Source organism: Rhipicephalus microplus, unplaced genomic scaffold (genome assembly GCF_043290135.1).
Source record: "Rhipicephalus microplus isolate Deutch F79 unplaced genomic scaffold, USDA_Rmic scaffold_41, whole genome shotgun sequence".
Lineage (NCBI taxonomy): Eukaryota > Metazoa > Arthropoda > Arachnida > Ixodida > Ixodidae > Rhipicephalus > Rhipicephalus microplus.
Window position 1 is genome coordinate 620281 of NW_027464614.1, and position 15093 is coordinate 635373.

Here is a 15093-nt window from a genome sequence, read left to right on the forward strand (position 1 = left end):
AAGTTTCCGCCAGTAGTATTTGTTCTAGATCCGTGCCAGAGTACGCGGGAAGCCAAGATGCCCTGACGATGGCTCGTCGTAACAAGCACGCAAAATATCATCGGAATGAACAGCAGGAACTACGAGGAGGTAAAGAGTTTTCGTTGGATGAAACTTGTGCTTCTAGAAGATGTCTTGACGTAGACAGAAAGATGACAAATCGCGTTAAACTGATGTGGCGGTTGTGGGAGACGTCCCTCAAGGTATTCTATCAGTGGTTGCAGTTCTAAGTATTCGCGTTCCTCCTCGGCGACGTTTAATGATGCGAGAATAGCAAGGCAGCTGAAGTCTTCATTCTTGTCTTCTGCAGTGATCTCGACGGGCGCGCGGGAAACAGAGTCAGAACCAGTGCGTTTCTGGCCAGACTTGGAAACCATCATTATATCGAACATCTGTAACCGAAGGCTCCATCTTGCGATACGGCCCGAAGGGTCTTTCAGATTCGCTAGCCAGTAGAGAGAGTGGTAGTCACTGAAGATTTGGAAGGGGCGTCCATACAAGTGGGAGCCTGAATTTCGTTATGGCTGTACAACCACCAGACACTCTTTTTCAGTCGTCGAGTAGTTCTTCTCCACTGATAACAGCGCGCGGCTAGCGTAGGCGATGACGCGTTCCACGCCATCTTTATATTGCACGAGAATAGCTCCGAGGCCAAGGTTGCTCGCGCCAGTACGGACTTCTGCGTCAGCTTTGGTGTCGAAGTGACCAAACTTCAGCGGCGTTTCTTGGCGTTGAGGTCGCGGAAAGTGTCGGATTGTTTGGGACCCCAAACGAAGGCGACGTGGTCCTTGACGAGTTGTTGTAGAGGGTCGGCGATGTTCGAAAAAATTGGCACGAAGGGGCGGTAATATACACAAAGGCGCAAAAAGTGGCGTACATCCTGCTTCGTTTTCGGTATCGGGAACAAAGGCACTGCCGTATCCTTCCCAGGGTCGGGATGAACACCACTGCTGCTGAAAATATGGCCAAGGAATCTGAGTTCCTCGTATCCGAAATAACACTTTTCTGGTTTTAAAGACAGGACGGCACTGCGAATAGCCCGAAGAACAGCCACAAGCCGCTTGATGTGCTGTTCAAAGGTCGTAGAAAAAACGACTACGTCGTCTAAATACACTGAAGACGAGGGCCATTTCAGGTCACATAAAACTGTGTCCATCATTTGTTGGAATGTGGCTGGAGTGGAGCACAGACCAAAAGGGAGAACTTTAAGTTCATAAAGACCATCAGGTGTATTAAACGCTAGTTTTCTCGGTCCCATTTATCTATTTCAACCTGCCAAGGTCTTCTACGGAGGTTCATGGAAGGGAAGTAACGGGCGTGTCGTTGAATTACGTCGTCGTCGAGCATTTGTTTCACTTGATGATGGATGGCATCTTGCTACTTCTGCGACACGCGGTAAGCGTGTTGGTGCACTAGTTGGTCGTTGGGCTTAGTGATCATTCTGTGCTTCATTGGAGGGTCTACCGGACTTTCTACGTTGTGGCAAAACAGTCACTAAATGATGAGAGGCGACTGAGAAGCCTTGCCCTCGTAGGTTGTTTTAACTGGCGATTGACGATGAGGCCACTAGTCACGTCAGTATCGCAGCTGCTCTCAGTCGAGGTCGTCGTAATCAAAGGGAAGGCGTCCAAATTATGCAATGCCTCTAAATGAGCTACGGTTGTGAGTTTCGCAAAATGCTTTTATTCGCCACTGAAGTTCGTAACAAAGAACATACTCAGGCCATTTCGGAGAAGACTTCGAGCAATGGCGGCTTCTCGATCAAGCAATAACGTCAGGTTACTTTCGGCGACGCCCATATTTGACTGCTCCCGTGGACACTCAACAAGCACGAAGATACTACTGCGAGGTGGCAACGTGACGCAATCATCAACTACGCGTAAGGCCACGCCACAATCTTCGTTTTCGATGTCGGAATCTGGAGAAAACTGACAAACAAATCACGCAGACTGAATATTGTTCCATATTCTTGCGGGAAATCCATGCTCAAAATGACCTTTTGTGTTGGTGGCAGAAGAGAGCAAAGAAGTGAATGGCTATATGTTACCAAGTGTTGCAGTTACCAAGTGTTACCAAGTGTTGCATTTACCAAGTGTTACCAAGTGTTGCAGGACCATATGGCGTCACTTCAGAAATGTTAAAAATGTAATTCGACATCTTTCCTGAAGACCTCCTTAACGTTGTCAGCTATTCACTTCAAAATAGTTGGATACCTCCTGACTGGAGACTTGCAAAAATAATACCGCTTCTTAAAAAACAGGGACTAGGAATGCAGATAGATAACATTAAGCCAATCGCTTTAACATCACACGTGGTTAAGTTAACAGAAAGAATACTTTACATTAGAGTTAAAAAGTTCATATCAGATAATGCGATACTCATAGCGTGCCAGATTGGATTTAGACCAGGTTACTCTATATGGTGGGCGCATGCTGATTTAGAGGCTCGTATAAAGCTCGCTCGGCACAGACGACAATATGCGGCCCTAGTAACCCTTGATTTAGCCAAGGCATATGACAGTGTTGAACATCCTATTCTTATCAATGTCCTAAAAGAGCTTACGTTCCCGCAGTACATAACAAATATGATATACAAATTTTTAAAAGACAGAAACTTTTACTGCTTCCAACGAGGTGTTTCCACGCCGAAGTATAGCCAAACGAGAGGTGTTCCTCAAGGCTCTGTTCTATCGCCTGTGCTATTTAACATTTTGTTAAGTTCAATACCACTGAGTGATAAGGTACAAGTATATGTATATGCAGATGATATCGCGTTCTTTGCATCTGACAGCGATATTTATTTACTACAATCGACTTTACAGTGTTATTTGGCAACATTGGAAACCTGGTTTCTGAAAATTTATATGAACCTGAACGTAACTAAAGGTGCTCTAATAGTTTTTCCATTGGAAGCACCAGTTACTATTTCTCTTCAGTACCATCAAGAAAGAATTCCCCAGGTTAACTGTATTAAATATCTAGGTGTACTGTACGATCAAAAACTGAGCTGGTGTGACCACATTGAATATATTAAAATTAAGGCTACACGCACTGTTGGAATGATAGGTAGGCTTGGCTGCCTCCATTCCGGTCTTCGCAGAGATACGCTGATCATGATTTATCACATTTACGTTCGTCCGATTCTTAAATTTGGATGTGTACTATTCTCTGGTGGACCAGCATACAAAATAAATCCCCTGATTCTCTTAGAGCGGGAAGCTCTACGTAGTTGTTTAGGTGTGCCAAAATTCACAGCTAACAATGTTTTGTATCAAGAAGCTCAGATACCCACCCTTGCTTGCAGATTTCGTATTTTAACAGTAAAAACATATTTAAAATTTTCTGAATCCTCTTTAAGAAGGCGACAGTTCGTATTCTTTGCCGAGCCTGGTGTCTTTTTCAATGAGCATTGGTCCCGTGTATATAAACCACAAGTGCTATTTGTTCAAACACTTCTAGATGCTTTAAATGTTAATATATTCGAGATCCCACCATCTGTCAAACCAATCGGCCAAGTGCAAATAACATTTGACGATATCTTCCCCATGAACGCTAAACACTTGCCCTATAAGTATTTGATTGGTTTATTAGAACAACACCTGTCTCAATCAGGTACTAATATAGTAATTGCAACAGATGCATCTATGAGTGGCGAGAAGGCAGGTGTGGGTGTTTTTTCTCTCTCATTATTCTGGTCATTTTCATTACGCCTCCCAGATTATACACCAATATTTGAAGCGGAATTAATGGCCGTTATACTAGCTATTCGTAAACTTCCTGCGACTCATTCGACAGCTGTGATAGTGTCTGACCCGTATTCCGTATGTTCATTTTTATCATCTTCGTCGACATCAGCAGTACTAGAAACTTTTAAATAATTAATCCCAGAAATCATTCGTCTAGTGCGAATAATATGGGTGCCAGGCCATCGTAGTATATTTATAAACGAGATGGCTGACACACTTGCGCGAACATCTCTTGATCTTCCAATTGTGCCAATCATGCCTTCTACAGCTTATGTAACAGCAGCGAGGTTAGAAAACTTTCCCTTCTTGAAGACTCATAAAACATCATGATACCGAATCCAGATTTCTCGCATCTGCACTTCACATGGAATAATAAATGGTGTGCCACGCGTAAATTGGAAGTCTTAATCACAAAATTATGTTGCCGTGTACCACCTCTTAATTTCTACTTAAACATCTGGTCTGGTGCCATCCCCTCTGTGCTCAAGCTGTAACGAACCTGAACATATCGACCATTTTCTTATCACATGTCACCGTTTCAAAAATCAAAGAAAAAACTGCTTCGAAACTTTATTAAAAAAACTAGGAATATCACTTAATACTCCCAACATTATGTCTTTTGGGGCCACTTCATTGGGACACAGCGACAGGAACATCTGCGGGGCTCTCCGCGAATTCCTATATAACACGAAAAGATTACCTTGCTGAGTCAGCGATCAGCTCTCGAATTTTAATAGCCACACTACCACTTATTATTTAGCTGATACACTGCAATGATTCAACTTTCAGGAGAATTTCATATCGTGATTCCACCTCCGATTTTCAACAAACTCTATTATTTCTCCCCCCCCTTTTTTTCTTTTTTTTTTACATTGCGCCAAATTAATTTTACAGTTAAAACACAGTAATCATATGCTTCTAGTCTAGAAAATCTAAAGTAATTGACTTGCCTTAACTAGCGGCTTCTTGGCCAATCCCCCTTAGTGGGTGAGAGCCACAAAAGAAAGGAACAAGCAAGCAAGCAAGTGTTGCAGTGTGTGATTACATGATGTTTTCAATGAAATTGCATTGTACTATTCCTAAATTCCTCTTCCCGGATTTTCTCGCTGCCCTTTTTACGTAAACTGTTTTATTGCCTATCACTTTGTCTTTCTGGAAGTCAGTTTTTGGTTTTTCTTTTGTGTTCGGCACAGTCATCTGTAAATGTGCTGAAGTGTACATTCGGGGGGGGGGGGGGTCGTAGTCAATATGCTCGTCAGCTTTTTCTCCCCAGCTTCCTCATCCTATGCATGATGAAAGGTAAAGGACCTTTTAATAATAATAATAATAATATTATTATTATTATTATTATTATTATTATTATTATTATTATTATTATTATTATTATTATTATTATTATTATTATTATTATTATTATTATTATACAGGGTGCGTTTGTATTTGTTTCATGTGAGCACAACTATAAGCGTTAGCGTTAAGGGGAAAAAAGGCGCAAGCGTGCGTGTATACATATTTGCAGAGATGTTTACACGGCATTTTATCACAGGGCCTGTATTGTACCCGGACAAGTTTCGCAAATACGAGGCTCGCAACAGATAGCTTTCGTGAGCGATTAGCCAAGATAGGCCTTGTTGGTGCAGAGCCTCCCACTTATAAGCTGTTGCAGACACATATAGGTCCGCACATTCTGGCTTATATGACTTGTCTTCACATCCATAGCCGGACAATCCTTTCCCAAGCTCATAAGCACTACAGTCAACCCACTTTTTGTGGAACGTAACAGCGTTGAAACCCACGAAACTTCCAAGATACCCTATCCAACAGTTTTGTCAAATAAAGCGTGAAAATGCATAAAAACTACACAAGTGCTTGGCCAAAGTTGAGGAAATTGAATCGCATTTTTTATCTGCAAAAAAATGTGCTCGTTTCAATTTCCCCGTAGACGTGAATAACTCACTCTTGAAACTGAAAGGATAAGTAGCTCGTGAGGTCAAACACAAAGCGCGTTCGACTCAAGGCTATAGGAACCATGAAAGCCACCATGAATCATGGAAGCCGCAATCGGGCAACTGATTTTGAAATATCTGTTCAAACAGGAGGCATAACCAGTGGCGCTGGAGCCAATGTTTCGATTTTTGACGTGAAGAGAAACACGATGCGACAAGTTTTGAAAGAAGTTTGCTGCGAGAAATCGTAATAGACTGGCCTTTTCTGCATAAAGCAGACCTGTTAGTTTGTGTGAGAGGGTTTCGCTGCTCGGTAGAGGAAGGATGACATCAAACATGTCAAGAATTACTGCGCGAGGGACACCTGTGTTATGTGCAGAATCCTTCTTAGTTTTGATAAGCAGCCCCGCCGTGGTGGTCTAGTGGCTGAGATACTCGGCTGCTGACCCGCAGGTCACAGGATCGAATCACGGCTGCGGCGGCTGCATTTCCAATGAAGGCTGAAATGCTGTAGGCCAATAGGCTCAGATACGTGTGCACGTTAAAGAACCCCAGGTGGTCGAAGTTTCCGAAGCCCTCCACTACGGCGTCTCTCACAATTATGTGGAGGTTTTCGGACGTTAAACCGTACATATCAATCAAATTATTCAGTTTTGATAAGCAATACATTGCTCAGTTAGGGCGATCTATCAACGTTAGTTCAGGGGAGCATGCAAATGTTTTAGCCTTTCAGGGCTGCTTGCGATCATTTAGGGAGCAATGAAACGACAGAGCACGTTTTCTGTCACTGGCCTCGTTACAGCATGCAAAGAGGCCAGCTATCTGCTGCGTTAGCTTGCCTTGACGACAGACCCTTGTCAAAACAGTCAGTTCAGTGCTTGAAAGGCGACAGAATCTGTCTGCGCACACATAGTCATTGAACGTCTTATTGAACTTTTTGCGTGGTAGTGGCCTACTGAATAGGCTATAGCACCCCAGCTCACTTTTTGTGCTTTTCTTTTTCGCGCGTATTATTTGCTCCTCGCTTTTTTTTAATATCCTTTCTACCTTCCCTTAGTGCAGGGTGGCAAACCAGATGCTTCAATTTCTGGGTAACCTCCCTGCCATTCTCTCATTTTATTCTCTTTCTCTCCCTTTTACCCTTTTGCTGGGTAGGCTGAGGTTAGGCATTGCGTTTACCAACGCCTAGGTTTTCCGCACTGGGATGGCCGACATCACGGACTGAGGCCTATGTGGCAAGAAAGAGAGAGAGAGAGCTTTTCATTGAAAAGCAGAGAATTTAGCCGGCGTGTGTATGTCGCTAACTTGCTACTCTGCGTGGGGAAGAAACCATTGTACATTGACTGCTTACAGCGGAGTGCACAATGACCACGGAGAAGCTTTTCTCTTTGTTTGTGCCTGTGCACATACAGCACTCACAATTATTCACATAAAAACAGCGCCAATAAAGAGGGACAAGAAAAGTAAGACACAGACAGTGGCACTGTCTTAAAAAAATGTATTTGCTGGAACCACGTAATATAGACTAGAGCAGTATCTGACAAATAAGAGAAATATGACAAGTAAAAAAATACAGAATTCTCCTTACAACTGAGCAATCATCGTGGTAACGCGCCTTGAATATCACGTGTGCCAGCGTTCTGAAGAAAATCTATTTTCTGCATGGTGCCGTTCATGGGTAAACTCACCTGGGGTTTCCTACATAATGCTGCAGCGTGCTATATTTGCTAAATGAAGGAAACATAAAGTTTTGCGCTGGACGCTCTGGGCGACCAGCATTCATATATCGCTATAATACCTCGTTCTCGCCAAACCCTTTTCTTAACAATGAAAGAAATGAATAAATGTAATAATAAAACGTACTTACCCGATTGCATGACGTGAATGTCAGTCCTTTGAGGTTGATCATGTATGCAAGTGTATGAAGATGAAGATTTAGAGGCACCTGCTACGCTAACAAGCAGGCAGGTGCTGGTTATAAAACTGTATAGAGAGCAGCTCCAGAATTGTGGCAACACATGCTAGTAAAATAGCTAATAAAAACAACAAGCTCATTCTTCATTTGGCCAGTATGACATTTTAATTTTCATGGCAGCTGCAAAGTTAGGTCATTCCCTGCACATGCCTAACAAATTATATGAGAGATTTTTCGCTGAAACAGCCGATCACCAAACATCGAGAATGTGTTAAATTTCACAGAAAGGTTAAATGCATTTAAACGCTGTACTATAAAAAATCGAATCAAAACGCGCCCATTTGTCGTTTTGATGAGGACTGCAAAAAAGCAGTTAAGAATAAAAACCCCGATCTTTATGCTACCCATTTTTGAATTAAACTGAGCGCATAGCTAGCGAAGGACTAAGAGGCAACATTTAATGTTCTTTTCTGCCTCTCAGTTCTGCCATGATTTTAAGTTTTCCGCCACAATTTAATGCCTATTTTGTTCCAGGATTATATATTACGCATATAAAATGACAAAAGCGAATAAACTGCCGACCCAGATATTTAATAATGAGAAGTTCACACAAACAGTGCTGCGTAAAAAACAGATAATACGAAATGAGGCTTTTTTACGGGGTCATCAGTTCATGCCAAGAATAAGCAAATGCTGCCGACTTTCCAGCAAGGTGCGCCTGTTACCAGAGAAGACTGGCCACTCTACAAATCTAGTCACCACCTATAGACCCACGAAACTCAGCGCGGTACCAAGTAAAGCAACTCAGTCGTGCCACCTTTGACGCATAGCTTTGCGGCATCGTTCACGCGCTTCGATATGGACATTTTTATTAGCCACTTCAAGGCCAAATAAGATGTTTCAATCAAACTTAGCCACACTGAGTGTGTTGCCTACATTAGCGGTATCAAAATGTTTCCCCTGAGTAGTGGTGCTACTGAGATATGCATATTTACAACTGCAATGTAGATTTGAGGCATTTTGGGGAGTGAGCGTGCTGACAAATGGTTGGGGCAGGCATTTTTAGTAGCAAACTGCATTTTCCCCAAGCCTGTTTAATGCGGGCTTGGCACTTCAAAGAAAAACCACGTCCCCTACCCTTGCCAACTCGGCTCATGCGCTCTCATCGTACACTTCATTCCGAGGGTGACCCTACGGTATCATTGACGTTTTTTTATTGTCAGCTAACGTAATGCCAAAGACGCACCTTTTACACGTTCTATTCTAGAGCCTTTCGTACAAAATGTGGAACTAATGGTTTACGCCACCAATTTAAAGTTTATAAACAAAAAAAGAACGCGACTAATATAATCATCTTGTCTGATGTGGCACAGGTCCAGTACTATGGCAACATCACTTTGGGCACCCCACCTCAAGTCTTCGCAGTCATCTTCGACACTGGCTCATCGAACCTGTGGGTGCCTTCCAGCCGGTGCCCATCGAGCAGTGCCGCATGCCGTGAGTACTGTTATATTCTTTTACATGAGACATCAGGCGGACTAACAAAGCATCATTTTCACCCTTCCTTGAATATTTTTGATGCCTAAAAAAGCATCCTCTACACTACTATGTTTGTGTAGATGCTCTGCGCAGTTGCGGAATAGATAAACCTCCGTAGTTTCAAAACGAAGGTGAGCTACTGCGAACTAAACATCTCGTGACCTGATTGTGGTAGGCGAGACAACGAAAGTGGGATTTTGTGCCTATACGCGTACTGAGTACTTGAGGAGTACAACTCAATGGTGAACTAGAATATACGACAGGCATATGATGTGTGGCATCTCTCGTCAGGAAGCAACGCAAGTCTTGCACATGCTACGTAATGTTCAGAAGATTTAGAATAAAGTAGGCCTAATGATGATTTTCTGCATTTATATGGCTACTATTTGTAGTATTTATGGTATATCTGATAAGTCGGATCTACTAAGAATAGGACGGTTGAAAGTGATTTGTGAAAAATTGTCACTGAAAGAGGAAGGAATGAAATAGATAGAAACTCAAATAACACTACCAGCAGAAACAGAATGAACAATAGCACTAAAAAAATCAGAATATCAATTTAAAAATTCGCAGATCCGACGTACAGTGGGAATCAATGATATGCAGCACGAATGAGGAAGGTTTATATGCTAGTTTAAAATCAGCACAACGTTACGAGGCGGGGGTAAATTATGTCGTTCATGACATTGTCAAAATTAGCATGTTTCTACGTGTCATTTACCTTCATCATCTATGCACGCCAACTGATACCAATTTGGTATATGTGGAGCTAGTGAAACGGCCGCGAGCGTGCTATGAGCGTAGCATGTAGTCCAGTTTTACATGACACGCATGTCATGATTATCGTGTTTGGACGTGTCCTTTACATTCGTCAGTCATTCACGTCACGTGAACTAAATTTGGCATATTTGGAACTAGTGAAACGACCGCGAGCACGCTATGAGCGTAGCATGTATCATTTTTTACATGACACGCATATCATGATTACCATGTTCGGACGTGTCAGTTAACTTCGTTGTCTATTGACGTCATGTAGTTCCAAATTTGATATATGTGAAGCTAGTGAGACGGCTACGAGCGCATCATGAGCATGGTGTGTAGTCATGCCTTGCATGACATGCATGTCATGATTTCTACGTTAGGGTCTGTCACTTGTTTCGCCATGCAGTCATGTCATACCATACAAGTTTTGCAAGATATTATGTGAACGAAACCACCGCAAGAGCAACAAGACCATAAAATGTAAATCATGACATTCATGACATACTTGTCATGAAAGTCATGTTGTGACTAGTCATTTATGCTCGTTATACAGCCATGTTATGCCATGCCAAGTTTGGTACTGATACCATTAACAAAACGACCAGGAGAACTAGAAGTCGTAAACGGATAGATAGATAGATAGATAGATAGATAGATAGATAGATAGATAGATAGATAGATAGATAGATAGATAGATAGATAGATAGATAGATAGATAGATAGATAGATACGCTCAAAGGCACCGAAGTTTATCAAGAAATGCTTCGCATTTAAAAAGAATGTGAAATAATGAGGACGATGTAATGACCTCAGACAAAATGTTCCATAATCAACGGCTTTATTTTGAATTTCAAATAAAGAAGAAAAAGGTGTCGCTAATACAAGAAAATATTGGCAGTCTTTCTGCTTTATTTGTTACATGAAACACAACAAAACAATATTGCGGCCCCGTAGGAAAGCGGTGCGGAAAGGTGCAAGGTCGACGCAGTACCGTAATGTGAGGCTGGGAGTAATCTTTTGTCGAATTTTTTTATCAGTGATGGAATGAAAACGTGGCGCTTGTAGATTTAGCTCTATTCAATGTATACTAGCTCTCCAGAATAAATCATCACATAAGCTTCATACAGGCGGCGATATAGTTTTGGATGCCGCGCACTGAGAATTTGCAATGGGCACACGGCCACATAACGTACCGCCGAGTTTAATGGTTCGTAAGCAAAGTCCGTATTACATCTTGGCAATAGAAATCACGGAACTTATTCAAGTTGCTTCAATAAATGGCCATTTCATCACTTTCCAGTGGATTATCGCGCATTGCGGCGTGATGGGAAACGAAGAGGCAGACGCTGAAGCTAAAAATGCCTTAACCAGTGCCCCTGTAGTACACACTGCGTTTTCACGAGCTGACACGAATGCCCTGCATTGCTGTGTGATCGCAGCTACACACTTTAGCACTGGACCGAACCGGAACGGCGACACCGGTGACTTTACAAATGGGACCCGGAAATGAGGTTCCGCAAGCTTCCTAAATTTAAACGGCAACTCGCAAGTGCGATCCACCTCATTCGTCTTGGTGTCGCGTACACCAGACGTTACAGACATATCATCGGTCGCAGTGACACCGGTCCTAATTGTGAACACTGTGATGTGCCAGAAACACTAGAGCACATACCTTGTGAGTTCCAAGCATCGACAAACACGGATTTTTTCTACTGAACAATATCACAGCAAGTCATTAACTTATGAGACCGTGTTGGGCCCTCGGCCAGACACCAACAGTACAACTGTGGTCATAAGAGCGGTTATAACTATTTCGGAAGCAACTTGACTATATGCGCCGCTATAACATTTTTCTCAGCTAGAAAAAATTATATATACTCACCTCTCTATCTCACCAACGACTTCCATTAGTCTTCCTTCTCTCCTTTCCCCTCCCCCAGTGTAATGTAGCAGGCTAGAGCAAGCTATCGCTCAGGCCGACCTCTCCGCCTTTCTGTCAATAAACCTCTCTCTCTCTCTCTCTTATAGCCTTTGGTCTTCATTTCATGGAATCTTAGTAAGACAAAACTCAGCATTGATATTTTGCCGAGAATCGCCATCACCGTGCAGAGAATTCAATACGGCATACTGTAACTTGTTTTCCTTCACTTTTCTCCTTGTACGCAGGCGTACACCACAAGTACTACAGCAATGAGTCCAGTACTTACGTCAAGAATGGCACCCACATCGAAATTGAGTACGGCAGCGGCAGCGTGAAGGGCGAACTGAGCTCGGATACTTTTGGCTTGGGCAACGTGAAAGTCAAGGGCCAGACTTTTGCCGAGATCACAGAGGAGGACGGCGAAAGCTTCGCCGCAGGAAAGTTTGATGGTGTACTGGGCTTGGGTTACCCGCAGATGGCAGTCCTCAATGTACCGCCCGTTTTCGATCTCATGTTGGATCAAGGCGTAGCGGAGAAACCTGTGTTTTCTTTCTATCTCGACCGCAACGCCGAGGACCCAAGTGGAGGCGAAGTGCTTTTCGGTGGCATCGACGAAGCGCACTACAAGGGCGATATCACCTACGTACCGGTGACTAAAAAAGCTTATTGGCAGTTCAACATGGACGGGTGAGTAGTATTTCTTTTTTTTTCGTCTAGGTGTCTACTTTTTGTAGCTTCTGCATACACTTGAACCTTATGTTAGAGTGGCTCAAAGTTGTTACGCAGCGCACATTGCACCAGTCTTGGAATACGCGACCCTCGACGATTACCGGTCTCCAACTTAATTTGATTGGGTCAACAAGGCGCATCGTACCTAGCAAAATTACTTGCACGAAACAAAGTTCACGTTTTCTTTCAAGACGTTGAAAACGTTTCTTGCGCTCTTTCTCTCTCTGATTTTTATTTTTTTCTACATACCTGCATTCCCACGCCTGCATACCACGAGTGAAATCTCAGAAATGTGCCCACCACATGGTTAGCATCTATGTGTTACGGAAGAGAAGAGACGCCGTATCGATGAGGCTGTGAATGAAATATATTTCAAACAAGCAGCAGCGCTGTGACCGGTTGGAAGGAAGGAAAGAATTGCCTGGAAACTGTGGCACGCACCCACGCTGGGGATTGGAAAAGAACCGGGTAGGTTGACGTAATACTGTTAATTTGTTAGCTCACGGTTTTAAACTATTGAAAAAGGGCAAAAATATTTGAGAAATAGAACACTAGAAATAACGAATACAGAAAATGAAGCATATGGTTTCACCAACAACAATAGGTTAATGAATGAATAAAGCAATTTGAAAAAAGGTCCTTTAGGAGTAATAATTCGTTCTACAGTCTGAATCTTTATGAAGCTTTGATAAACTCCTGCAAGGCATCGGGAACTTTCCCGTCAGTGAATCCCAGGGACAAAGCCCCCCCAAAAAATACGGAGACCACCTTTCGTCCTCTTCGTCAGGCACACACGCGCATCGTCCCACAAAATGTCAACATGCATGTAGCGATTTTTTCACGGGGAGTATTTATTTAGGGGTCCTGAGTCGGTTCCAGCCCGGGATCACAGTGTGCAGGCAGCACAAAATGATTGTGAACAGGACAACCCAGACCGAGCTGCACAACAACAGCGTCATCATCTTCTTCCATTAGGTGCTCTTTCAGTGGCTAATTCAGAGGGGTATTTCAACATCCATTACATTACCCCGGCTTGTAAAGCACCGTCTCGGTGCCAGCTATGTCTAAAAGGGCGCGTCATCATTGTAGGCCTTCAGGCGTGAGACATTCACTATGTTGGTTCTGAGAGTAGTAGTGAAATAGATTAAAAGATTTGGTTGTCGGAGAAATTTCATAGGTGACAGGTGTCACCTGGTGCACAACTTGGTAGGGCCTAACGTAGTGCGATAGAAGCTTCTCACTGAGGGCAACACTATGAGATGGGAGCTACAGTAGGACGACAAAGGCCAGAGGAAAATCACCTTCCCTGTGTTGGCCATCATACAGGGTCTTTTGTGGAGCCTGGGACAGTAATATCCGAGTGCGGAATACCGTGCGTGCGATGAAAGCTCGGGTGATAGCATCTTGAGTGTATAAAGTCGTGAATTTCGGGACAAATGGAAGCATCAAACAAAAGGCAACGAAGGTTCACGCCCAAAGAGTAGATAAACAGGCGCATAGCCGGCAGTTTTGTAGCGCGATGAATTATAAGCAAAGGTGACAAATGATAGTACAATGTCCCAAACTGTGTGATCGTCTGAAACGTACACACTCAGGCAAAAGGGTGTTAAAAGGGTGTGTGGTTCGTTCTTTTGGGGACTAATGGGGCTGCCATAACCATTAATCCCATTAAGGACTGACGGCACCGGGTCTAACAAATAGTCCACACAGATGAGCTCAAGGGACTAACATTTAGTCCTCACACTTACACCTTAGTGAGTAACTGTTAGTCTAACAATTCACCTCAAGGAACTAACATTTAGTCCTCACGTTTGCACCTTATAGAGCAACTGTTAATCTTCACATTTACACCTTACCGGGCTACCATTAGTCTTCACAGTTGCACCTGCCGAACGAACGGTTGATCCACTGAAATACCCCAATCGGATGAACTTTTTGTCCCCAGTTCAAATGTTGTTTTTTGTTTGTTTTCCGCCAGGCCTAATACTTTTTTTGCCTGTTTTTCTGCGCAGTGAGAAACAAATTGAGCAGAAAAGAACACGCGAAAAGTAGAAAAAATAGAGAAGTGAATTCATGGTGAAGTGTACAAGTCCAGTCTCGTTGTCACATCTTGTTCACTCCTTGTGGAGCTCCTCCGACGGAAGCGAATAATGACAGGTATTGCAGACGACAGCGCACGCGGCCTTCTGCCCGTTGTGTTCCCACGGCTACATGTACAACAATACAGTAAAAATAGTTAGACACACGTGACAGAAGATGAATATGCACGAATATGACAAGTACGTGCACGTTAATATAAAAACAAGCGTTAAAATATGACACACTAATAACTTTACCTTCACATCTCGCAATGTCTTTCTGAAGCTGCTCTGGCAAAAGAGATGGATGACAGGCATCGCAGAAGCCAGCGCACACAGTCTTCAGCACGCTGTGTGCCCACGGCTTTACAATAAGTATGTAAAATAGTGAGTCACACGTGACAGAGGATGAATACAAA

The 15093-nt window shown here is 43.1% G+C and overlaps 1 protein-coding gene across 1 annotated transcript in view; it reads left to right on the top strand.

Annotated features, from left to right (window-relative positions):
- LOC142787003 (cathepsin D-like) overlaps positions 1 to 15093 on the top strand; it is a 51167-nt gene that overhangs the window by 17591 nt on the left and 18483 nt on the right. Inside the window, exons 3-4 of the mRNA XM_075884619.1 lie at positions 9019 to 9142; positions 12113 to 12554. Of these exons, the coding sequence (XP_075740734.1) occupies positions 9019 to 9142; positions 12113 to 12554 (566 nt within the window). The remainder of the gene's footprint in view (positions 1 to 9018; positions 9143 to 12112; positions 12555 to 15093) is intronic.